This window comes from Thalassophryne amazonica, chromosome 19 (genome assembly GCF_902500255.1).
Source record: "Thalassophryne amazonica chromosome 19, fThaAma1.1, whole genome shotgun sequence".
In the NCBI taxonomy this organism is placed as follows: domain Eukaryota; kingdom Metazoa; phylum Chordata; class Actinopteri; order Batrachoidiformes; family Batrachoididae; genus Thalassophryne; species Thalassophryne amazonica.
In genome coordinates, this window is record NC_047121.1 from 68203599 (window position 1) to 68231239 (window position 27641).

The window sequence follows — 27641 nt, forward strand, 5'->3', positions numbered from 1 at the left end:
TGCATGATCTTGAAAGTTTAAGCAAATATAAAATAGCTAGATTAAGGAACTGGTTAAAGACACACCTATAGCTACTATTAAACACTAATATGAAACCTTTTCTAGTGGTCACACGGCCAATAATCTCCCAATCAAAGAAAAAAAGTTTAAATGCAACAATAAATGTACAAGATCAGAATGTTCTGCTGGAGTTTCCTCCAGACAAAATAATTACAAAACATTTGGTGCTGTAAATCCTTCCATCCTATGTAATTAACACATTTCATCATCACTGTGTCTACCAGATTAAATTTTTTTTTTTTTAATGTTTACTGCTGAGCTTTTCCTGTTAAATAATGCAGCAATAAACAAACAATCCAGCATACAATGAGTCAATCTTCTCAAATGTGGGCTTCATTTGGCCCTCAGACCGCCTGTTGGAGACCTCCACTGTTAATGATTTTAGGTGAAAACCAGTGGATATGTGTGAAATTCAGCACAGATTTTATTTCCTTTAAATACTCAGCTGAAGGGGGCGGCACAAAAACACATAAGGCCATGTGGGAAAAAACTATGGGGGGAATCAGACTTCAAAACTGAATGTGTTTACTATGCAAATATCCATTTTGAATGAAGGAAGAAATTAAATGTACTTTCTCTGAATTGAAGCGAGAAATCTCAGGATTAAAGAGTTTGCAGAAAGCTCAAAGTGACTGCAAGGGAAGCAGGTGTCGGAATTCTTTGTGCGGTTACTATAGTGACAAACGTGTGTGGCTGTGAGCAAACTCGCACACGTTAGGAGAAGCAGCAGCTCCATCTGCAGTGGAACAAGTGTGCACAGAACTCACTGCAGGTTAGGGATTATATTTTTATGTGTGTTAGTTAATTTTGACAGCTCCCTGTTTACTGCACCGAGGGGACTCGGAAACATTTATGCAATCATGACACTAAATCACAAATTAAAATATGCACACAATTAACAGTCTGGATTTAACTCTTTGGAGCTGATGAACGCGACGTGTGCAAAGGTCAGAACAAATCAGCCACAGTGTCCAGAGAGCTGTGCAGGGTGGGGCCTTGGGCAAGGGGGTGCACCTACCTTTGCAGTGGATCACACGGCGCATCCCTTGTAAAAGGTCACAGAAAGAAACACAAGTGCCATGTGAGAGGTGGCAGGACTTCCTCGCTCCCTGGTGTGTTTTGGAGGTTCAGTGACGTGGTGTCAGTGAATAACAGCTTCTGTCCTTTAAGGTCTCAGGGAAGCAGAACTCATTTCTTCCTCTTCACCAAAGTGGTGAATAAGCGTTTAAATCTGTCTGCCAATTTGTGCGTAGCCAATAAAGTGAACGCATTTATAGAAAATGGCATTTGATATTCTCCTGAACCACTCTGGATGGACTTTTATCATTATACTGACAGACATTACTGCTGTAGTTACTCATCTTGGTTGGTTAAATGTCACCTGGTGGTAGTTAATATCTGTAGACTTTAACCAAATTCGCCCACTTTGCAGATTATTGATGTGTAATTAACCCATATATGTAATTCTTGATGTAGGAGTAATAATTATCTCTGTGGCACACTTTCCCATAACGGCGTTTATTGTCTGATAACAGCAGCGAGATCTAAAACCCATTCACAATGAAATACCAGCGAAGAACTTTTACACAGAAGAGGACTTCGAGGTGTGCAATTTGTTATGCAGTCTGAATTTCACAATGTGATTTGAAGCTGGCAGTTAAGATTTTGAAAACATACATGTCGTGTTATATGTATTCATGTGGGGGTCTCATCTGCTGAAGTACATCCTCAGTCTATTTCAACCCTCTAAAGAGGTTAAAGCCAATGTGGGTTGTAGGTTGTATTTTTATTTATTTATTTATTGGGGGCCGCATCTTTTCACGGTACAAAAATTAATTGAATCAACGCATTGTTGATTTCAAACACAAAACCACTGCGGACTAACCAGCTAATTAGCGTAATAGTATTGGATGGGGCAAGCCAAAGAGAGAGTAACCTGCTTTTTGTTGCCACTGAACAGCTGAAAACATCATTAGAAGTGTCTACAGCAGCACGGAGAGGAACAGTATACAATATGCACGTTTAACTACCTAAATATGAACAATTTTTTTAAGACAGCTAATTACACATAGACGGTTTTGTCGGCGGGTAGTACGTAGACCGAAGTTCGCGTTAGTTCCGGCTGTTTTTGCGGTGGAAATGGGCGGAGCAAATACGCGGATAAAACACCGCTAAATCCGCCGAATAAAGCGGCGTTTTGACGCCATAGCATCTGCAACACATCAGGCAACGGGGGTTAATACCCAGTTCTATCCTTTACAATTGCAGGTTAAGACGCGCGTGAGAATGGCGGTGTTCTGCTGCCGCCGATAATGCCCTGTGTACTGCTGGTTTTATCCAGGCAAATCCTGTGTTACTCCAGGAACTTTTGCATATAGCACCGCCCCCAGAGTATAATAGGCTGAAGCAGCTGTCACTGCAGGGGGAGGGAGCTCATCTCTCAGCCTTTTCTTCTCCTTTCCTTTTCCCTCCTCAACGTGTTGCTCGTCTCCACCACAGGCCTCTCCTCTGCTTCTGAACCAGACCTCTTGGTAAGTCCTTGCCGCTGCCAATTTTCTTTTAGGAGGCATACTGGAGCTTCTCTGCAAAAATATCTGGAGCTGGCCGCGAGTGAGAGGCCTGCATGCAGCGCGCTAGCGTTTTATACTGACCGCGGCCTATCGGCCATTTGGAACGCCGTTAACCGGGAGGTGGCATTTAGAACGGCGTACTGTCCACTAGCGCCGCCGTTTTGTGTGCCTCTGTCACCGGTTAAAACGCCTTTGAGGACGCCGATGTGGGCTCTATCGCCGTTTTACACGCCGCTGATTAGGGATACAACGCCGGCCGCCAATTACGGCGGTGTAAACTGCAGCACTACAGAAAGGGGCAGGATGAAACGGTGATTAAAAAGTATCAAACGCCGTTGTTCGCGTTGTCTCTGTCATCACGCGAATTCTCCGGAGCGCTCGCGGAATTATTCGACATGTTGAATAATTTAAAGCCGGAACTAAGCCACGCCCCTAGTGCCGGCGTTGACAACGGCGTTTGATCCTTATGACGGCCAAGAACTCTTCCGGGACACTTCCAGGAGCTCTTACCGTCTATGTGTAAACGGGGCTTTAGCTGCTTACCTTCACGTCTTAAACACTGGCTGCTGCTGTTGCTGTCCATTAACCGATTACTAGTTAATTACAGATGAGGGACCTGGGTCCTACAGATTGAGCTCATCCTCGGCCTACCTACTAAGTAACCCGATGCCACCATTTTACAAATGGTAAAACAAATAGTTCACAACCATAAAGTACAGGTGTTTTTAGAGATCTTAGACTGGAATTAACATGGATTAACACTGCTAGATCAATTTGTTTTTTGTAAGAAAACACACAATAAGGCATAAAGTATAATTTATTTTGTTGTTAAAACAAGACTATTTTGGGATCAATATATATGACAAATTGTGTTCTCATTCACGAGCAGTGTGATCAAAAGCCCTTTAGCAGACATTGAAAGAAATACCTTTGTAATTTAATGAAAACAGTTCTAATATTAATTAGCACTACACTATCAGGGAGAAGAATTAAGTCCCATAGAGGTCCTGAGGCCTGTTGGTGCTCATCTACAGATTCTGTAGCATGAAGTGGACAAGACACCAGTCCATCACAGGTTACTTCCCCAGCCAAGGACAGTCCCCATTTACAACTGGGTGGACTGAGACAATGCAGATGAAATCAAATCAAATCAATTTCATTTATATAGCGCCAAATCACAACAAACAGTTGCCCCAAGGCGCTTCATATTGCAAGGCAAAGTCATACAATAATTACAGAAAAACCCCAACTGTCAAAACGACCCCCTATGAGCAAGCACTTGGCGACAGTGGGAAGGAAAAACTCCCTTTTAACAGGAAGAAACCTCCAGCAGAACCAGGCTCAGGGAGGGGCAGTCTTCTGCTGGGACTGGTTGGGGCTGAGGGAGAGAACCAGGAAAAAGACATGCTGGGGAAGAGAGCAGAGATCAATCACTAATGATTAAATGCAGAGTGGTGCATACAGAGCAAAAAGAGAAAGAAACACTCAGTGCATCATGGGAACCCCCCAGCAGTCTAAGTCTATAGCAGCATAACTAAGGGATGGTTCAGGGTCACCTGATCCAGCCCCAACTATAAGCTTTAGCAAAAAGGAAAGTTTTAAGCCTAATCTTAAAAGTAGAGAGGGTGTCTGTCTCCCTGATCTGAATTGGGAGCTGGTTCCACAGGAGAGGAGCCTGAAAGCTGAAGGCTCTGCCTCCCATTCTACTCTTACAAACCCTAGGAACTACAAGTAAGCCTGCAGTCTGAGAGCGAAGCGCTCTATTGGGGTGATATGGTACTATGAGGTCCCTAAGATGGGACCTGATTATTCAAAACCTTATAAGAAGAAGAATTTTAAATTCTATTCTAGAATTAACAGGAAGCCAATGAAGAGAGGCCAATATGGGTGAGATATGCTCTCTCCTTCTAGTCCCTGTCAGTACTCTAGCTGCAGCATTTTGAATTAACTGAAGGCTTTTCAGGGAACTTTAGGACAACCTGATAATAATGAATTACAATAGTCCAGCCTAGAGGAAATAAATGCATGAATTAGGTTTAGTTAATTAGTTAGTGAAGTGTCTTGTCCAAGGATGCTGACAGACAAGGAATCTAACTCAAGATATATGGACAGCCCAACTCTTCCTCCCGCTGAGCTACCTAGCAAATCTAATAACACGATTTAGGTCACAATAGTTTAGTACTTGCTGGAGCAGCACCTCTCCAAGAGCCATTTCTTTCTTCTCTCTGGCTCAGTTCCCTCCCTTGAGATCAATTAAAATAAAATATGTTGACTTTTACCACTAGTGTTGGTGCAATCAATGATGTGACAGTTTTGGGGGAAAAATTAAACTAAAAAGAAATGCCACAAACATGCCTTTGGGGACACACTGTGTCATTTTACCCTCTATGCTGGTTGCTATGGTGTCAAGTGCATTCTGAGAGGTAAGCGAGACTTTATGGATTGTCCAAAAAAGTTCAAAATAGCCTTAAAATTTGGATTAAAACGAGAGATTCTACAAACATAAACACTGACCAACTATACTCAACAAAAATATAAACGCAACACTTTTGGTTTTGCTCCCATTTTGTATGAGATGAACTCAAAGATCTAAAACTTTTTCCACATACACAATATCACCATTTCCCTCAAATATTGTTCACAAACCAGTCGAAATCTGTGATAGTGAGCACTTCTCCTTTGCTGAGATAATCCATCCCACCTCACAGGTGTGCCATACCAAGATGCTGATTAGACACCATGATTAGTGCACAGGTGTGCCTTAGACTGCCCACAATAAAAGGCCACTCTGAAAGGTGCAGTTTTGTTTTATTGGGGGGGATACCAGTCAGTATCTGGTGTGACCACCATTTGCCTCATGCAGTGCAACACATCTCCTTCGCATCATCCGTGAAGAGAACACCTCTCCAACGTGCCAAACGCCAGCGAATGTGAGCATTTGCCCACTCAAGTCGGTTACGACAACGAACTGGAGTCAGGTCGAGACCCCGATGAGGACGACGAGCATGCAGATGAGCTTCCCTGAGACGGTTTCTGACAGTTTGTGCAGAAATTCTTTGGTTATGCAAACCGATTGTTTCAGCAGCTGTCTGAGTGGCTGGTCTGAGACGATCTTGGAGGTGAACATGCTGGATGTGGAGGTCCTGGGCTGGTGTGGTTACACGTGGTCTGCGGTTGTGAGGCTGGTTGGATGTACTGCCAAATTCTCTGAAACGCCTTTGGAGACGGCTTATGGTAGAGAAATGAACATTCAATACACGAGCAACAGCTCTGGTTGACATTCCTGCTGTCAGCATGCCAGTTGCACGCTCCCTCAAATCTTGCGACATCTGTGGCATTGTGCTGTGTGATAAAACTGCACCTTTCAGAGTGGCCTTTTATTGTGGGCAGTCTAAGGCACACCTGTGCACTAATCATGGTGTCTAATCAGCATCTTGATATGGCACACCTGTGAGGTGGGATGGATTATCTCAGCAAAGGAGAAGTGCTCACTATCACAGATTTAGACTGGTTTGTGAACAATATTTGAGGGAAATGGTGATATTGTGTATGTGGAAAAAGTTTTAGATCTTTGAGTTCATCTCATACAAAATGGGAGCAAAACCAAAAGTGTTGCGTTTATATTTTTGTTGAGTATATAATAAGCAGATAAAAAAACCCAGCACCCTCTAATTCCAAAGAAATGGCAAACGGATGTTTGGATATGAAGACATGGAGATGGATGAAGTGATTATTTGAAAATGACAGGATTAGAGGAAGGACAAGTGTTCTGACACTGATGTAAAGGACACAGCATTACGTGGAGTTAGGGAAACAAGTAATAGTTAATTTATTTTAATGTAGGACCTAGTACTACAAAACATAAGTAGCATATTTAAAATGGTTGGGATTTTTTCCAGGTCTGACTAACACAGAAAGCTGCTGAGCTCTCGGCAGGTTTTACTGAGGTACTGGGTTAACAGAGCTGTCAAGCTACAGAACCAAAGAAAAGCCTGTGGTTCTTACCTGCACTGAAAACTGGATCCCTCTGTTTGCTGTGAAGTAAATGAGTAAACAGACAGCTGTCAATCAGCGCCCCCCCTCCAGAGAAACCTTTGATTTGAAAATGTGATAGTAGACCAAAGTGTTTTACAAACTATCTGATGTACCAAACTCTAAGAACTGAACCAACAAAGCCTTCTGGAGAGTGTTTGTAACTGTGACGATATTTGTGCTAAAGGAGGAGAACTGAGGTGACAGGATGTGTCGCTGTTCCGCGTTACCCGTCACTTCTTTTGCCACTGGAGTTGCTGCCGGTGGATCCGGCTCGGGTTCGGTTGCCTTTGGAGTCTCCTGAGTCTTTCCGTGTCAGAGTTCCCACATGCTCGTTTGAGTTGGCTCTCCTCACAGTGCTGTGGTGAGACAGAAAAAGAACCTCAGATCTCTGGGAAAGTTTGAAAAGCCTTCAGCTTTAAAATCTACAGAGATCTCTCTGTCCAGAACAAATCACATATGATCTTATTTTAACTTGTGAAGCATCCAGAGAGTTCATACATCTGCCGATGTTGAAAAATCACCAATTCACACTTTGAATTGATTGTTGTGGTAACTTCACCCCTTTCAAATGTACTGTAGTGTTCGGCTTCTGAACATATAGTTATTTAAAAGGGAAACTGACATTTTTCAACCTGGCCTCTGTTTTTACATATTTTGGGATTAAAATCAGTGCAATGCTGGTTTAGAACTCAAATATCAACATGGGTAACTGGCTACATAATGTCCTGGCATAGGGCATGTTAAAATACTCACAGAAAAGTGCGTTTTGTCGCCACTGAACAGGAGAAAATATCAGATGTGTTTGGTAGCACGGAGAGGATCCCTACAGATGTGAACGTGTGAATATTTACCTCTCTAAATGTGACTAAACCTGCTTACCTTATCCACTGAGGCATTACAAGTCAACCTTGGCAAGTAGTTTACTTCAGTGTTTTTAGCTTGCCCAGTACAATAATAATGGGATATGTGCTATGTAAAGGAACTAAGGGGCATGTAATATACCTAAAATACTAATGAAATTAATAATGGTTAAAGTACAAAATGCCAAATAGGTAAAAATGTGCATAAGTAAATAGTTAGCAAAATGTTCGACCATCCTTCACCTTTAAAAATATACAGTGTACAACCCCCAATTCCAGTGAAGTTGGGACATTGTGTAAAATGTAAATTAAAAACAGAATGCAATGATTTGCAAATCCTCTTCAACCTATATCAATTGAATACACCACAAAGACAAGATATTTAATGTTCAAATGATAAACTTTATTGTTTTTGTGCAAAGTAGAGAAGCTTGAATCTTCGACTGGACTGGGACCCAGTCGAAGATTCAAGCTTCTCTACTATGGAAACCACCTGGACAACTGAGAGCCTGCACAGAAATTTTTGTGTAAATATTTGCTCAGTGGAATTGGGGTTGTATATTAGACAATAAAACTACATTTCCTTAAATGGTTATGTCATTTATTAGAAAACTGGGTTGTCAATCAGATTTATACAATATTTTCAAATGAAGTTAACTTGAAATTGTGCCCCCCCCCCCATAAAAAACAGGGTTATAACTTGATAGGTTACTATTATGTGTGCTGCAGCTTTGTATGGTGATAAAATTTGATCATGATTTGGCCTGAAATTCCACAAAATGGAGAAAATCCTACAGAAAACCTTAAATTAAATACAATTTCATTGTATTTAAATACTGTATTCTAAAAATGTCCCGTCTGGAGGAAAAAGGTGAATGTAAAGAAATAAAGTTAAATGTGGTGATTACAACGGTTGCACCGGTTTGGACGCGCGCAGACAGGCTGGACACTGACACAATGAAAAAGCTCCATCAGCAAACCAACGGCCAGCAGGCCATCGCCTAATCCACCCTTTTGGACAAAAGTCTTTTCAAATCCTGAACCTGGATGGCGGTTGGGAAACCTTCTGGAGCTTTTCAGTGACTGAGTGCTTGTTACAGTGAAAGTGTAAGACAAAAGTGTTTTTTTTTTTTTTTTGCCAAAAGACATGAACACAGAACATGGGTGGGTTGTGAAAAATCCCCAGTTTAAACTTGATAACAAGCTAGGTAAAAGCCAAAAACTCCAAAGCAAGCAAATTTAAACAGCACACAGTAATTATTATTGATGCCAAAAAAATGGGGAACAAGTAAAAAAAAAAAAAACAAACACACTGACATGTATTGTTAATGGCCAAGTCTTGCGTCAATGAGCTGAATTAAGCAGTGGTTATATAACAGCACTGAAGCAGTGGTGTGACGTCACATGTGACCTGTGACATACATGGTGATGTTCTCACCTGAAGGGCAGATAGTGAGTTCTGGTGAAGTGAGACAGAGGAGATAGGCTGGACAGACTGATAGGACGTCACATTGGAGGTGGACAAGACAAACAAAGACATGCCACCAGAGCAAATGTAGAAGAACAGAGACGTTTACAACAGAAAAGATGGTAATACAGACTGTGTGTAGAGATACACTGAATCAGAGAAATCTTAAATTATGAGAAGAATACAGATCACATTATAAATGTGCACCAATCAAAAAGGATCCAGAGGAAAAAAACAAGCAGAAAAGCACATTTTATTTTAGTGATGTGTTATATTTCCAAGTGAAAGTGGGCTTTTTCCTGTTGGAATTCTTTGATTTGATTGTGTTAAAGTGTGTGGCCCCGGCTGATGTGGACAGAATGCAAAAGCATAGAGATTAAGAACTTGACGTCTTCATATTTTTAATTATGAATGAGTGCTAACCTTGTTCTTCAACCATTCTCCTTGAATACATTCAAACACCATAGTACAATTTTGCTTCACTACTACTGCATGTCAGAATCATTTCCACACAGTTGCGTGGGTATTATTCACCCTTATAGTTCTATGTCACCACTGGGGGGCAGTGTCTCACACACAATACCAGAAAACACAGAAGAAGCTTGGATTGGAAATTCTTTCCTTTAACTTATGATCACCCAGCCCCTCTTTTTTCTACCTCCATCAAATAAAGAAGGGCTGGATGGAATGATGCCTACTAATTGTAAAGCAGTGGGTGAGCCACCGACTTCTTCACCAGAACATTGCTGATTGGCTGAGAGCTCCTATGTCGTCATCATGACCAACGTATTGCATAAGCATGGCAACACTGAAGGAGAAGGAGAAAATCAATTTGGCTGTTAAAAAAGCAAGACTCCATCACAAAGTCATGTCAGCATCCACCACACTATGGAACTGCCTTTGGGTCTGGATGGAAACCACCCAAGCAGTACTGCCTCCTTGTTAAGGTGCAGACCCTTGCCTGGTACATGTCCGCGGCAACGGTCATCATGACGTGCATGAGGAAGCTGATATCGCAGGGGTCACCAACCCTGTTCCTGGAGAGCACCTGCTCTGCATGTTTTCCACATTTACCTGCTCAAGTCACACCTGATTTTATTTTTTTTTTTAATTGGTGTTTTCCAGCTCTTAATTGGCTGAGAACACCTGATGGAGTCAATTACCTGGGAGTGGAACAGGGAGAGTTAGAAAACATGCAGGGCAGGAGCTGGCCAGGAACAGGGTTGGTGACCCCTTTGATAGGATCTTCCAAAACACATTGGTCTCGGGAAAGGATGTGAACTAATAACACCCGCCCGCCCCCAAAACAAAAGGAAAAACAAAAACATTTGCATTAGGGCGGGCTCCCATTGCAGATGTTTGATACCTGACATAAAGAACAGAATTATGAACTGGGATTACACATGTTTATAATATATGATGCAACTTTTATTATCAGATTTTTATGACTGCTTATTATTTATTGATACTCATTACTAGTGTTTTTCAGTGTTGCAATGCATGTTTGGGAGACACTGTGGTCTTTTGTTGTTTTATAACAAAGACAATAAACATATTGAAATTGAACGTAGAAGCGTGCAGCTGCTGAATTGGGACACAGCCAACAGACGAGTTTTCCCACCCATCTTTAGGATGACTGTAAGATGGAACGAGCACAAACACAGGAACAAATAAGTAAAGCAGGCCAGAGGGGAGAGAGCAGCTGTTTGGACAGCAGTCCTGCCGAGCTTCCACTGATTATGATAATGTCATGCAGAGACAAGGAAGGTTTATTGTTGCTGTGACGGACAGTGATAGATAACCGGTGGGTCACATGCATGTGCAGAGAAAAAAAAACCAGCGATGGAAATACTGTTTATCATTTCATTAGCTCTGCTAAATGTCAGGACCTGCTGCCACAAAAAGCCGTAAAATGTTGTCTTATTGCTTATTTAAGTAAGAACTATAATAACTCTACTTATATAGCACTTTCTCATACAAAATTATACAATTCAAAGTGTTTTAACACTGACAATCACACTTTGAAATGCTATAAATACAGTCATAAACAATGTTAATTAAAATTAACACAAACATTGTACAGAATGATATAAACCCACTGTAACACACACACACAACCTTAAAGCTACAGTGTGGAAGGATTTAGTGTCATCTAGTGGTAAGGTTGCAGATTGCATCATGTCATCGCTAGTCACAATTTTGTTTCCCTTCAGGTTTCCTCTTGTTTGTGAAGGGGATTCGAGTTCTTTTGCCTTACTTTACGATAAGCAATATACATACAACAACCAGTAGGCAGTGTATACACTCTAAAACATTGCAGCACGTTTAGTTATGTCCACTACCTCTCTTTAACATAAAGAGCTCTTACAAGTTTTGGATGTTGAACTCAACTTTACAAGTTTATAGAACTTGTCAACTTTACAAGTTTATAGAACTTGTAAAACAAGTTGTTTTACAAGTTCTATAAACTTGTAAAGTTGAGTTCAACATCCAAAACTTGTAAGAGCTCTTTATGTTAAAGAGAGGTAGTGGACATAACTAAATGTGCTGCAATATGTTAGAGTGTAAGAGAGCAGTCACTCTTGATTCTTCGTCTTTTTTTTCAGTCTTCTGTGTTACAAAATACAAGAAGCTGAGTACAATATGTCCTGGTAGGGCTACTGTATCAACATGGCGACTTCCATGAGGGGGCTGTCTCCCATGTACACAGATCAATTTTGTTGTTGCAGGTAATTTATACACAAATGAATAGATGGTTATGAATGCTATGTTTTATTTCTGCTACACCCTGTAGCTTTAAAATGTATGGAGATAATTTAAAATATATCATACTTAAGTAACAGTACACAAAACCAAAGTTTGGTGACCTGTCAAACTATTCCACAGAAAAAAAAATGTACGGTTAGGGAAAGCCCTGTGGTCGACAGTTATCTTATTGACCTTTGCAACACGGAGTCATCCTGTGTTCTGGAAGTGCAGAGCATCAGCTGATACGAGAGGTTCTGCAAGATCTACCAGGTAGGAGGGTGCAAGTCTAAAACTGAAATTTTTGCTTCATTTTCTCACCTTTTGGTGGCTGGTGTGGTGCTGTCCTTCCTGGACCCAGATCCAGATGGAGAAGGCAGGGTACCACTGCCTTTCTTTGGTACGATGGTGCCATTATTTACAGTGGGTCGTAATGGCAGAGTGGCGATCATTGGCCTGGCTGGAAGAGAGGCGAAAACAACAGGACATTACAAAAAACAAACAAAACACCCAGATCAAAAATAATACCAGAGAATCAGGATTGGCTGCCGTCATGTCATTAAAGTAACATCAGTGAGTGAGATGGGAAAAGGCTGCATTTCTCAGTGAACAATAACCTGTTAATAATTCTAGAAGAGGGCTGAATAACATCAGATGTTTTTTTGGTTTGTAATGTTAAACATATCCAAAGCTCTGCTATGTTATCAGAAAGAGGACAAACAGGTATCAATCATTATATTATTTTCTATATGCGAGCTTCATATAGGAGAATGAAACGCTGCTGCTTAAAGAACATTCTTACTTCCTTATCATTTCTTTCTTCCTTTGTGCTTTTTGCCCTGAGTACCAGCAGTAACACAGGATATTTTATCACTCATGTCGTGTACTTATGTTTGTAAAAAACAACTCAGGTTTTCATTAACGTTGGTGGGAATATTCCTTGGGTGGGTATCTTAAGATCAAAGGTCAAGGTTGTCAAAAATAGAGAGGCTCAAAATGGTAAATGAATCATTTATTTCTGAATTTTTTTTAACTCAAAACATTAAACAATAGTTTAGGAAATGATCCTGTTTTGTAATGTTCAAAAACTAAAAACAAATTATGTTGGAAAACTAGTCTGTATTGTGAAACATTCAAAACATAAAATGAATAATAGTTTATAAAGGGTCAAAATGCTGTTAAATGTTTAGAAAAATGTTTCAAATGCTCAAAACAGCAAATAAATGCTTCTTTAGAAAGTGATTCAGTATTTCAAAACACATCTCACAGAGGGTCTAACAGATTTAAAAAATACCTGAAAATGACAGTTACATATAGTGAACAAGTTTCTCACTGCTTCAAAATGGTCCAAACACTACGGTGGCATCTAGTGAACATGAACAATGAGGTTCAGATAATGATTCACTGTTTAAAACACTATAAATAAATGAATACAAAACAAATAAAGCTGCAGAAAGTGTTTCCCCGTTTCAAAAATTATGATGGTGGCATCCAGTGGACAAGGGGAATTACTCCAGTCGGAAAATGATTTTCAAGAGGCTCCAATAAAATATGATTATTTATTCTATTTTAACAGTAAAATAAGTACGAACTGTTTCATTGTTTTGAATCATTTGAGACACTGAGTCGCTTTCAAAAAGATTCAATTCTCTTAACCTTTAAGTGACTAAGCTATTTTAGCGACTAATATGGTAGGATAATTATTGCATCAAATCTAGAAAAACCTGTGACTAGCAAATATATGCCAATACTGTAAGACAAATTTCAAAGAACCCATCAGTCATCCTTTTTGACAATCATGAGCTATTTTCATCCTCTCTCTGGGCATCAAGAATCAGTCTCAATGATTGTGCAGCTGTAAATCTTGCTATTCTACTCAACAAAAATATAAACACAACACTTTTGGTTTTGCTCCCATTTTGTATGAGATGAACTCAAAGATCTAAAACTTTTTCCACATACACAATATCACCATTTCCCTCAAATATTGTTCACAACCAGTCTAAATCTGTGATAGTGAGCACTTCTCCTTTGCTGAGATAATCCATCCCACCTCACAGGTGTGCCATATCAAGATGCTGATTAGACACCATGATTAGTGCACAGGTGTGCCTTAGACTGCCCACAATAAAAGGCCACTCTGAAAGGTGCAGTTTTATCACACAGCACAATGCCACAGATGTCACAAGATTTGAGGGAGCGTGCAATTGGCATGCTGACAGCAGGAATGTCAACCAGAGCTGTTGCTCGTGTATTGAATGTTCATTTCTCTACCATAAGCCGTCTCCAAAGGCGTTCAGAGAATTTGGCAGTACATCCAACCAGCCTCACAACCGCAGACCACGTGTAACCACACCAGCCCAGGACCTCCACATCCAGCATGTTCACCTCCAAGATCGTCTGAGACCAGCCACTCGGACAGCTGCTGAAACAATCGGTTTGCATAACCAAAGAATTTCTGCACAAACTGTCAGAAACCGTCTCAGGGAAGCTCATCTGCATGCTCGTCGTCCTCATCGGGGTCTCGACCTGACTCCAGTTCGTCGTCGTAACCGACTTGAGTGGGCAAATGCTCACATTCGCTAGCGTTTGGCACGTTGGAGAGGTGTTCTCTTCACGGATGAATCCCAGTTCACACTGTCCAGGGCAGATGGCAGACAGCGTGTGTGGCGTCATGTGGGTGAGCGGTTTCTGATGTCAATGTTGTAGATCGAGTGGCCCATGGTGGCGGTGGGGTTATGGTATGGGCAGGCGTCTGTTATGGATGAAGAACACAGGTGAATTTATTGATGGCATTTTGGATGCACAGAGATACCGTGACGAGATCCTGAGGCCCATTGTTGTGCCATACATCCAAGAACATCACCTCATGTTGCAGCAGGATAATGCACGGCCCCATGTTGCAAGGATCTGTACACAATTCTTAGAAGCTGAAAATGTCCCAGTTCTTGCATGGCCGGCATACTCACCGGACATGTCTCCATTGAGCATGTTTGGGATGCTCTGGACCAGCGTATACGACAGCATGTACCAGTTCCTGCCAATATCCAGCAACTTCGCACAGCCATTGAAGAGGAGTGGACCAACATTCCACAGGCCACAATTGACAACCTGATCAACTCTATGCGAAGGAGATGTGTTGCACTGCATGAGGCAAATGGTGGTCACACCAGATACTGACTGGTACCCCCCAATAAAACAAAACTGCACCTTTCAGAGTGGCCTTTTATTGTGGACAGTCTAAGGCACACCTGTGCACTAATCAGCATCTTGGTATGGCACACCTGTGAGGTGGGATGGATTATCTCAGCAAAGGAGAAGTGCTCACTATCACAGATTTAGACTGGTTTGTGAACAATATTTGAGGGAAATGGTGATATTGTGTATGTGGAAAAAGTTTTAGATCTTTGAGTTCATCTCAGGGAGCAAAACCAAAAGTGTGGTTTATATTCTGTTGTGTAGGTGTGTTGGCCACGCTTCCCTGCAAAAAGTAAAATATCATGATTAGAGTTGGCAAATTACAGTATCATCTGAAGCTATAGTGTTGAAAAGCTCATAGATCTTCCCAGGGGGTCATAAGTGACCTCTCACAAGTTTCGATTATACTTGCCACACAGTTTTTCCACATTAGTTTTTCAGCATCACTCTGAGACAAGACCTTTCTAATTTTAGAGATATTGCGCAAATGCAAAAAAGCAGTCCTACATATTTGTTTAATATGCGCATTGAATGACATATCTTGATCAAAAATGACTCCAAGATTTCTCACAGTATTACTAGAGGTCAGGGTAATGCCATCCAGAGTAAGGATCTGGTTAGACACCATGTTTCTAAGATTTGTGGGGCCAAGTACAATAACTTCAGGTTAATCTGAGTTTAAAAGCAGGAAATTAGAGGTCATCCATGTCTGTAAGACAATCCTGCAGTTTAGCTAATTGGTGTGTGTCCTCTGGCTTCATGGATAGATAAAGCTGGGTATCATCTGCGTAACAATGAAAATTTAAGCAATGCCGTCTAATACTGCCTAAGGGAAACATGTATAAAGTGAATAAAATTGGTCCTAGCACAGAACCTTGTGGAACTCATATTAACCTTAGTCTGTGAAGAAGATTCCCCATTTACATGAACAAATTGTAATCTATTAGATAAATATGATTCAAACCACCGCAGCACAGTGCCTTTAATACCTATGGCATGTTCTAATCTCTGTAATAAAATGTTATGGTCAACAGTATCAAAAGCAGTACTGAGGTCTAACAGAACAAGCACAGAGATGAGTCCACTGTCTGAGGCCATAAGATCATTTGTAACCTTCACTAATGCTGTTTCTGTACTATGATGAATTCTAAAACCTGACTGAAACTCTTCAAATAGACCATTCCTCTGCAGATGATCAGTTAGCTGTTTTACAACTACCCTTTCAAGAATTTTTGAGAGAAAAGGAAGGTTGGAGATTGGCCTAATTAGCTAAGATAGCTGGGTCAAGTGATGGCTTTTTAAGTAATGGTTTAATTACTGCCACCTTAAAAGCCTGTGGTACATAGCCAACTAATAAAGATAGATTGATCATATTTAAGATCGAAGCATTAATTAATGGTAGGGCTTCCTTGAGCAGCCTGGTAGGAATGGGGTCTACAACCCTGGCAAAAATTATGGAATCACCGGCCTCGGAGGATGTTCATTCAGTTGTTTAATTTTGTAGAAAAAAAAGCAGATCACAGACATGACACAAAACTAAAGTCATTTCAAATGGCAACTTTCTGGCTTTAAGAACACTATAAGAAATCAAGAAAAAAGATTGTGGCAGTCAGTATCGGTTACTTTTTTTTAGACCAAGCAGAGGAAAAAAATATGGAATCACTCAATTCTGAGGAAAAAATTATGTTATCACCCTGTATAATTTTCATCCCCAAAACTAACACCTGCATCATATCAGATCTGCTCGTTAGTCTGCATCTAAAAGGAATGAACACACCTTGGAGAGCTGTTGCACCAAGTGGACTGACATGAATCATGGCTCCAACACGAGAGATGTCAATTGAAACAAAGGAGAGGATTATCAAATTCTTGAGTAAATCATCACGCAATGTTGCAAAAGATGTTGGTTGTTCACAGTCAACTGTGTCTAAACTCTGGACCAAATACAAACAACATGGGAAGGTTGTTAAAGGCAAACATACTGGTAGACCAAGGAAGACATCAAAGCGTCAAGACAGAAAACTTAAAGCAATATGTCTCGAAAAATGTACAAAAACAAATGAGGAACGAATGGGAGGAAACTGGAGTCAACGTCTGTGACCGAACTGTAAGAAACCGCCTAAAGGAAATGGGATTTACATATAGAAAGCTAAACGAAAGGCATCATTAACACCTAAACAGAAAAAAACAAGGTTACAATGGGCTAAGGAAAAGCAATTGTGGACTGTGGATGACTGGATGAAAGTCATATTCAGTGATGAATCTCGAATCTGCATTGGGCAAGGTGATGATGCTGGAACTTTTGTTTGGTGCCTTTCCAATGAGATTTATAAAGATGACTGCCTGAAGAGAACATGTAAATTTCCACAGTCATTGATGATATGGGGCTGCATGTCAGGTAAAGGCACTGGGGAGATGGCTGTCATTACATCAAGTTTATGTTGATATTTTGGACAATTGAAAGGATGTTTGGGGATGATGAAATCATTTTTCAAAATGATAATGCATCTTGCCATAGAGCAAAAACTGCAAAAACATTCCTTGCAAAAAGACACATAGGGTCAATGTCATGGCATAGGGTCAATGTCAATGAGCAGATCTATGATGCAGGTGTTAATTTGGGGGATGAAATTACAGGGTGATTCCATAATTTTTTCCTCTGCTTGGTCTAAAAGGTAACCGTTACTGACTGCCACAATCTTTTTCTTTGATTTCTTATAGTGTTTCTTAAAGCCAGAAAGTTGCCATTTGAAATTACTTTAGTTTTGTGTCATGTCTGTGATCTGCTTTTTTTCTACAAATTAAACAACTGAATGACATCCTCTGAGGCCGGTGATTCCATAATTTTTGCCAGCGGTTGCAATAGACATGTTGATGGTTTGGAGGAAGTAACTAATGAAAATAACTCCGACAGAACAATCGGAGAGAGAGTCTAACCAAATACCGGCATCACTGAAAGCAGCCAAAGATAACGATACGTCTTTGGGATGGTTATGAGTAATTTTTTCTCTAATAGTTAAAATTTTATTAGCAAAGAAAGTCATGAAGTCAATACTAGTTAAAGGAATACTCGGCTCAATAGAGCTCTGACTCTTTGTCAGCCTGGCTACAGTGCCGAAAAGAAACCTGGGGTTCTTATTTTCTTCAATTAGTGATGAGTAGTAAGATGTCCCTAGCTTTACGGAGGGCTTTTTTATAGAGCAACAGACTTTTTCCAGGCTAAGTGAAGATCTTCTAAATTAGTGAGACGCCATTTCCCCTCCAACTTACGGGTTATCTGCTTTAAGCTGTGAGTTTGAGTTATACCACGGAGTCAGGCACTTCTGATTTAAAGCTCTCTTTTTCAGAGGAGCTACAGCATCCAAAGTTGTCATCAATGAGGATGTAAAACTATTGACGAGATACTCTATCTCACTCACAGAGTTTAGGTAGCTACTCTGCACTGTGTTGGTATATGGCATTAGAGAACATAAAGAAGGAATCATATCCTTAACCTAGTTACAGCGCTTTCTGAAAGACTTCTACTGGTAATGAAACTTATTCCCCACTGCTGGGTAGTCCATCAGAGTAAATGTAAATGTTAAGAAATGATCAGACAGAAGGGAGTTTTCAGGGAATACTGTTAAGTCTTCAATTTCCATACCATAAGTCAGAACAAGATCTAAGATATGATTAAAGTGGTGGGTGGATTCATTTACATTTTGAGCAAAGCCAATTGAGTCTAATAATAGATTAAATGCAGTGTTGAGGCTGTCATTCTCAGCATCTGTGTGGATGTTAAAATCGCCCACTATAATTATCTTATCTGAGCCAAGCACTAAGTCAGACAAAAGGTCTGAAAATTCCAGAGAAAACTCACAGTAACAACCAGGTGGACGATAGATAACAACAAAACTGGTTTTTGGGACTTCCAATTTGGATGGACAAGACTAAGAGACAAGCTTTCAAATGAATTAAAGCTCTGTCTGGGTTTTGATTAATTAAGCTGGAATGGAAGATTGCTGCTAATCCTCCGCCTCGGCCCGTGCTACGAGCATTCTGGCAGTTAGTGTGACTCGGGGGTGTTGACTCATTTAAACTAACATATTCATCCTGCTGTAACCAGGTTTCTGTAAGGCAGAATAAATAATATGTTGATCAATTATTTATTTTTTTTTTTTTTATACTTTATTTTTTATTTTGGATGTTGAACAATTTTCCTATATATTTAACAAATGCAAATGGAACAATGGTAATAACAAGCAGACCTCTTGGAAGAAAAAAGAAAAAAAGAAAGAAAATAAAATTGGGCATCAACTATATGAACATATAGTGATAATGTGTAACACACTATATAGTACGTCATCTTTTAAAGATTCAATGAACGAGTGAATCGTTCCCATTTCTCCCATATCTTTACATTTCTCGACAGACAATCTTAGTGAAAAAGTCATCTCTCTCCATTCTTGAATTTCGTTAACCACATTAACCCAATCGTGGAGTGAAGGTACATCTTTACTCAGCCATTTCCTAGTAATCGCTTTTTTTGCTCCAGCCAGCAAGATAGACAAAAGATATTTTTGTGATTTAGGCAATTCACAAGAGATATATCCCAAAATATTCAATAAATCCATTTGACACAGTTAATCCAATAATGTTTTGAATTGTTCTCACCGTTGTCCAATAGGGTGCGATCTTCACACAGTCCCAGAGTATGTGAAAATGTCCTGCTTTGGTATGTCCACATTCTCTCAAACAATAGGCTTTTACGGGGTCGTTACCAGTGATACCGGTAACGCGTTACGCTCATCTGACCACTTTTTTTTGTAACGAGTAATCTAACGCGTTAATCTTTCCAAATCAGTAATCAGATTAAAGTTACTTCTCCAAGTCACTGTGCGTTACTATTATTTTTGCATTGTGGGTCGATAGCAGCATTAAACGTGGTCCGTGGGCAGGAAGACTGAACTGCCCACTTTAAGTGAGCTGCGAGCTTTTCATCCACGGTTTTTTGCAGCAGCTCCCGGGCAGCAGCTACAACTTGTCCTCACCTCTTAAAGCAGTGACAACAGCACAAATGCACTGAGCTTTACAAAGACATTTTTATGCTTTTTTTTTTTTCTCTGAGCCGCTCCGTATCTGCTGCTAAAAATAGCTGGTCCTCCGCCACGCGTCAGGCACGTCAACAACTAACACTATTTTCCACTCAAATACACCTAAACTCTCTTTCTGAGGACCACATGATGTGAAAACACAATAAAACTTTCTTACCTGTAAATCTGGTCATGTTTCCTGCGTAAATAAATGTTATCCATTCTTTGTGCCCAAACGCCAAGGCAGGGGCGAATCCAGATGGAATGGGGGCGTGGGGCAGGGATGTGCCTCCCCACAACACCCCTAGATTAAAGGTCCAGTTTTGAAGCCATTTTTTTTTTTTACTACAACTACTACTACTTAAAATAATTTCAACAAGTAAAATGTTTAGAGAGAATTTAAATGTTAGAAAAAATTTAATAGTTACATTTATAAACAATGTAGGTTAGAAATTTCAAGTTTTACTGTTACAGTGATGTCAACAGTTAAATATGAGGTCAAGAAAGAGGTCTTTATTTTACTTTTTATAAAACAAGTATTTATTTTCATTGAAGTCAAGAAGCATGACTATAAAGTGAGTTTTGGCAAAACAAGTATTATTGTCATGTTGAGATGGCAGGGGGTTGTTATCGGCAGCTGGGGAAAGTAACTAAGTTACTTTTTCAAGGAGTAATCAGTAATCAGTAATTGGATTACTTTTTCAAAGTAACTGTGGCAACACTGGTCGTTACACTGCTTACTTTTGATATGTGGTGTGACAAAAAAACGTGTTAGTCTTCCATGCAAATTCCCTCCAAAAACCACAACAGGTAGTAATCATAACAGTTTTGCATATACCAAGCCACTCTTTCTCTGTTATTTATGATATTGGCTTCATTTTCCCATGCTTCTTTAATATACATAGTAGAAGTATTCTTAAGTGCTTGTACACCTTTATATATTATTTGTTTCTTTGGTGCGTTACCTTTACAAGCCGCAAGGAAATGTTTCACCAAATACTCTTCTCCTTCATATTTAATTTTCTTATTAAAGTAATGTCTTAGTTGAAAATATCTAAAAAGGTCATGTCTATTCAGATTATGTTTATCTAAAAGCTCTGAGAAACCTTTCAGTGTACCTTTTGTTATGACCCAATAGCTCGTTATGCCCTCCTGTGGCCATTGTTGAAACCTGCTATCAATTTTGGCTGGCAAAAATTCGGAATCATAAGCTGGCCAGCGTAATATCTTAGCTTTGAATTCAACGTTCTTATTTTTAAGTATTTTAATCCATTCGTTCATTCATTGGAGATTTGATCAATTATTATATCATTTACTAACAGGGACTTAGAAGAGAGAGACCTAATGTTTAATAGACCACATTTAACTGTTTTAGTCTGTGGTGTAGTTGAAGGTGCTATATTATTTTTTCTTTTTGAATTTTTATGCTTAAATAGATTTTTGCTGGTTATTGGTGGTCTGGGAGCAGGCACCGTCTCTACAGGGATGGGGTAATGAGGGGATGGCAGGAGGAGAGAAGCTGCAGAGAGGTGTGTAAGACTACAACTCTGCTTCCTGGTCCCAACCCTGGATAGTCACAGTTTGGAGGATTTAAGAAAATTGGCCAGATTTCTAGAAATGAGAGCGGCTCCATCCAAAGTGGATGGATGCCGTCTCTCCTAACAAGACCAGGTTTTCCCCAGAAGCTTGCCAATTATCTATGAAGCCCACCTCATTTTTTGGACACCACTCAGACAGCCAGCAATTCAAGGAGAACATGCGGCTAAACATGTCACTCCCGGTCCGATTGGGGAGGGGCCCAGAGAAAACTACAGAGTCCGACATTGTTTTTGCACAATGTTAATTTTAGTGACCTCCGTATTGGCGTAGCCGGGTGTCATTACTGCCGACGTGAATTACAATCTTACCAAATTTATGCTTAGCCTTAGCCAGCAGTTTCAAATTTCCTTCAATGTCGCCTGCTCTGGCCCCCGGAAGACAATTGACTATGGTTGCTGGTGTCGCTAACTTCACATTTCTCAAAACAGTCGCCAATAACCAGAGTTTGATCCTCGGCGGGTGTGTCGCCGAGTGGGGAAAAACGGTTAGAAATGTGAACGGGTTGGCGGTATACACAGGGCTTTTGTTTAGGGCTACGCTTCCTCCTCAGTCACCCAGTCGGCCTGCTTTCCCGGCTGCTCGGGATCTGCTGGAAGGGAACTAACGGCGGCTAAGCTACCTTGGTCCGCACCGACTACAGGGGCCTGGCTAGCTGTAGAAGTTTCCACGGTGCGGAGCCGAGTCTCCAATTCGCCCAGCCTGGCCTCCAAAGCTACGAATAAGCTACACTTATTACAAGTACCATTACTGCTAAAGGAGGCCGAGGAATAACTAAACATTTCACACCCAGAGCAGAAAAGTGCAGGAGAGACAGGAGAAGCTGCCATGCTAAATCGGCTAAGAGCTAGTAGCTGCGCTAAGCTAGCGGATTCCTAAAAACACACAGTTAATAATGTGTAAATAATTTAGAGGTGATTCAGCAGAGGGAGTGCTTTAGTTAAGGCACGTGAAGATTACACTGTGAAGCAAATCGTTATCTAGTTAACTAGATCAATCTAACTGCGCAGATTAAACAGCTAACAGATACAGCAAAACACCGCTGTGCTCCGAAACAGGAAGTGATACAATACCACAGTGAGAGCCAACCACCAGTAGAGGCAAGCAAAGTAATGCAAGCAAAATCAAAACCCTGTAATGGGGACATGTAGTGGACATTATGGATTATTCACCATTTCAAATACTCAGAAAATAAAAGAAACTGCTTCAGATAGTGCTCAGAAAGTGACTCATTGTTTCAAAATGCTCCAAACACTACACTCGACTACTAAACACTACAATGGTGATAACTGGTGGATAATGGGGATTACCTGATTCAGAAACTGATTCATATTTTGAAATACTAAAAATAAATGACTAAATATTGCTTCATAAGAAGATTCTTCATTAAAATTTATTTTCTTTGTTTTGATTTCTGTTTGCAAAACTTTAGCTCACCTCCACTGACTGGATCTGCTGGTAGCTGCTGTCCCAGGAAATGAGCCTGCGGTCTTTCCCTCCAGACACCAGCGTGCCATTTCTCAGCATGCAGAGAGCAAGACGCTGCCCTCGTGAGCTCCTTGGAATAACATGGATGATACGATAAGTGCCTACAGGACGTGATGACATGAGAAGGTGGAGACGGTTAGACATAAAGGTCACCATTAGAAGAGGGAAGACTAGACTGACAGATAAATCAGTGAGAGAGGGCGTTGCTATCCTTCTGGATGTTTGCTCTGCGTAACCTTGCTTTCACCAATAGTTTCCTGTTGTGCTTTTGACTGCTTGATGTTTTCTTACTGTTTTTTCTGTTTGACTGCCTCGTGCTTCCTCGGTGTGGAGTCAGGAGGAAGCCACACGCAGCTTTTCTATTTTTGCATCACCGATCACTGCAAACCTCTCTCTTTCAGTCTGTGACTCTGTTTGCCGGCTGCAAAGCACCTTTTCCCCACACCAGTATGTTCCCGCTGGAGTCTCCAGTGATGGCGTCGCCGTTTTCTGCAAAGGTCACGCACAAGACAAACTTGGGCTTCTCCTGTTTCTACAAGAAGCATAAATAGCACATTAAGTTTAACAGAGGGACCATTTGAGCTGGATCATGTAATTATCATTTCTGCAATAACTCAGGTTAATATGTTCAACTCAAATCTCATCATTTGTGTATTTGGATCAATCTTTATTACTTTAGGAGTGAAACAGACAATGAGGTGCACTACCTCAAACAGTCCTTGCTTTTTGACCAGAACGCCTTTCTCCATGTTCCAGAAATAGACATGTGATTTGCCACAGGTCACTACGATGTTGCTGTCTGTGGGGTGAAAGTCTGTAGCAAAAACTGACTCATTGGAACTCTGCATCAAAACACATGAAAAAGATTCTGTTAATAGTACAAAAAAAGACGAGCCTGTAGGCTAAAAGCACATAAAAAAACATCTGAGATCCAGTTAAATCCTGATTCGCTCTCTTTTCACAAACCATAAAAACAGCCTGAAACACAGACGCACCTTGACCTCAGCCAGTCGGTCCTCACGCTGCCAGTCCCACACAGAGAGGACGTGGTCGTTGGAATCATCTACAGCACACAGAGCGTTTCCCCCGTTCTAAAAAAACCCAAACAAACTCAGATTTTTTTTTTAACCAACAGAACACAACAGAAAACAAAACAATGTCAGTGAACCAGACTGAAAACTCAATTAAAAAAAATGACCCTTAAATGCTTAAACCATCCACGTGTCTCTAGTGTTACTGTGGCAGCCATAAATGGCAAAACACATCATTAAAGGAAAACATCAATAACACATAAAACACAAGCATCAAACAGACTAGCGCATACACAGATCTGGAGCTGACTGTAGTCTAGTTTGAAGCAGGTGTGTTTCAAAGGATTCAAAACATTTCAAAGCAATAATCTGAGTGTCACAAAATCAGCAGTACTTAAGAAATGTTTGTGGACCACCCCCAGGCACACGTTCTATCTATTCTTTAATTCCACTTTTATTTTTGTGTTCTGTTGTATATTTTGGTCTGTATTATGATGCTGCCTCTTCATGTAAACTCAGGATCTGACAGATGTTCTGCCAACGGATACACCAATGAAATAAATGTATGCACACTTATGATTTCAATTTATTTTCATTTATATAGCGCCAAATCACAACAAAGTTGCCTCAAGGTGATTCACACAAGTAAGGTCTAACCTTAACAACCCCTACAGCAAGCACAAAGATGACAGTGGTAAGGAAAAACTCCCTCTGATTTGAGGAAGAAACCTCAAGCACACCAGACTCAAAGGGGTGACCCTCTACTTGGGCCATGCACAACATTGTGATAATCTTAAAACTACAGTAGTAGAAACAACAAAAATGAACAATGAGGAAGAATATAAATTTTGTGCCCAATTGGGCAAACATTATTAAAATATTTCTGCCAAAATGTTTCCTTTGGGCAACGTCCAAGTTGACTCTAGCCTGAAACCAAGGCGGGACCAAATTTGACTGAGGGCACCCCACATTTCTCTATGTAGGACAAACTCTGGGACAGAGCGTGTTGACTTGTGCATATTTTCGTACGTGGGAGTCCTTGTTGTCATCGGGAGCCAGAGTTACACAAAACATTGTGAATGGACAGAAATGACCCTGATTGTTTGCAACACACATCCCCAAATGTTCATCCCCTACACTAGGTGCATCGTTTCTAGCATCCATACAGCTGGAAGAGGGTATCATTTGACATTACCCCCTTGTGCATGCACCCTGAAGGTCAAGACCTCAAAAGTCCCATGGAGACCATTTTAGACACATCCTATATAGAATATGTAATCATGAGATATTGGTAGCCTGAATGTTGAAGACCTGGCCTTGTGACCACAGGGTTATAGATTCAATCTCATGACCTGACAGAAAAAACATGGATTTGGAAAGGTGTCAGTCATCACTCAGGTGTCAGTGAGCAAGGACTTAATACCAAAGATACTTCCAGTTTGCCTTGACCAACAGAACACTGACATTGGTATGTTCGTATACTCCTGTATATTCGTTTTGTGAATTATTCTGTAATTTATGTCCGTAGCACGACCCAAGCAGAAGGTCACCCCTTTGAGTCTGGGCTGCTTGAGGTTTCTTCCTCAGAGGGAGTTTTTCCTTACCACTGCTGCTCTGGGGGCTAGTAAGGTTAGACCTTACTTGTATGAAGTGCCTTGAGACAACTCTGTTGTGATTTGGAGCTATATAAATGAAAATAAATTGAAACTGAAAAAAAATTGAAATCGATGTGTGTATGGGAAGACGGGTCTTTGAGCATCTGCTTTTGATGGAAAATGTTCTACAAATGCAGTCCAGTTACTACACCTCTGAGAACCAAGGCTACACAAGATACCTTTATTAGTGTTTGTTTCTGAAATGCTGTGTTTTCTATTGTTAATCCACTTCCTTTGTTCTTTTCAGTTCAGCATCAGCACAGCTTTTCTTACCGACTTGGAGAAAGCCAAGCAGACCAAGGCTCGGTCAAAGAAGCCTACGCCCAGAACATGGAGGGTGTTGAGGCTGACGGAGTCCCACACTCGTACATGAGGAGCCAACTGCTGCATTGAAAATCATGAAAACGTGTTCAGCCAGGAGAGAAACACAAGCATGATGCTGACTAAAGACTAACGACTAAAGGATTATGTCAGTATACAGCAAATGTTTTGAATCAGGGATAAAATATCTGAGTATTACTTGTGGCTGGTTTGAATACATTTTCTCAAAGAATACAGACAAAACTATCTTTCAATATGACTCCAAGAGAATATGAAATACTGTATTAAAAGCTAAAGTGATAATTATGATTGCTTACTTTGCCATCTGCGGTGGTGCCTGCCACCTGTCCGGTTGCTATAGTGATTTTGTCTGGGTGGACCGCAAGGCTGGCAAGTGCAAGACAAGAACACAGTTGAAGGTTGGAGCATGTGAATAAAAACGCAAATTTTGCTGGTGGTAACTGAGGAGTTTAGAGTTGTGGTTGTGATGTAAATATCAGCTCCAACAGGGAAAAAAGAAGGCACAAAGACGAGATGTGGGTTATCTCAAGTTCCTCACCATTTGATGTCATCTGTGTGTCCCGTGTAGTGTCTCTGCAGCCGTTCATCCACATTGAACAGGACGACCACTGAAGCGATGAAGTACACAGTCTCCCCAGTGGGCAACAGGTAAAGGTTGGAGCGGCAGTCTCTACCACGATAACCGTAGCTGGTTTATTAATGATGTCAAAGGGAAAAAAGCAAAAACAATAAGAACGGACATCTGAAGGTTTCACTTGATTAGTATAAATGAAGAGACAAGTGCGCTGGTGTCACATCCACTACGCCACAGAACCACCTCAGGCCCTGAATGGAAACCAGTCAGACAACTGATCCATCTGGAAAGGAATCGTCTATCTGTCGCAGTCAAGTGAAACGTGGAGGTCCTCTTGGCCTTCTCAGCCACTGGGATCCTGAACACTCCACACGATCCTCAAGCAAAAATATTGACCTGGAATTCAGTAAATTCAAGATCTGAATGAACAAAAGCACTACAATCATTGTCAAATGAAGCATGCACTGGTGCCATGCGTGGCCGCCTCCACCACAGAAGGGAACTGGCAACCACCAAGGCAGACAACCTTCAGGGATGGACCCATCTACTTTCATGTTCACCTTCTGAAAGTAGTCATACAGGCAGGTGACTCTTGGGCAGCCATTTGACTATTTTCCATTTGTTGGGATCTTCAACGCTGAGGCACCTGCTTCAAAATGTTGTAGCTGATGTTCCCTTGCAATGTAAATAGTACCCTTCATCTGAATCTCCCTAAGTAACTGTTTGTTTGACACAGTTATTCCAGCGGTGCCCAAGGATCCTCCAACAAGATCAAGTACTCAAGAAATCTTTTCGTAGCTTTAGGTCACCGGTTAGTGTCCAAGTTTTAGAACCACATAGCAAGTCAGTAAGCACCAGGACCCTAAAGACTTTGACCTTCATTGCAAAGGTATCAGCACTGCCAAATACCTCTTTACTATGATCTCATGACTTCTTGAGCTCTTCCC

General features: G+C 40.8%; 1 protein-coding gene across 1 annotated transcript in view; it reads right to left on the reverse strand.

Annotated features, from left to right (window-relative positions):
- eml1 (EMAP like 1) overlaps nt 1–27641 on the reverse strand; it is a 141411-nt gene that overhangs the window by 31540 nt on the left and 82230 nt on the right. Inside the window, exons 8-13 of the mRNA XM_034194961.1 lie at nt 26659–26808; nt 26417–26486; nt 26052–26162; nt 24088–24183; nt 23800–23934; nt 23525–23624 (exon numbers count right to left, since the gene is read on the reverse strand). Coding sequence (XP_034050852.1) covers nt 23525–23624; nt 23800–23934; nt 24088–24183; nt 26052–26162; nt 26417–26486; nt 26659–26808 — 662 coding nt within the window. The remainder of the gene's footprint in view (nt 1–23524; nt 23625–23799; nt 23935–24087; nt 24184–26051; nt 26163–26416; nt 26487–26658; nt 26809–27641) is intronic.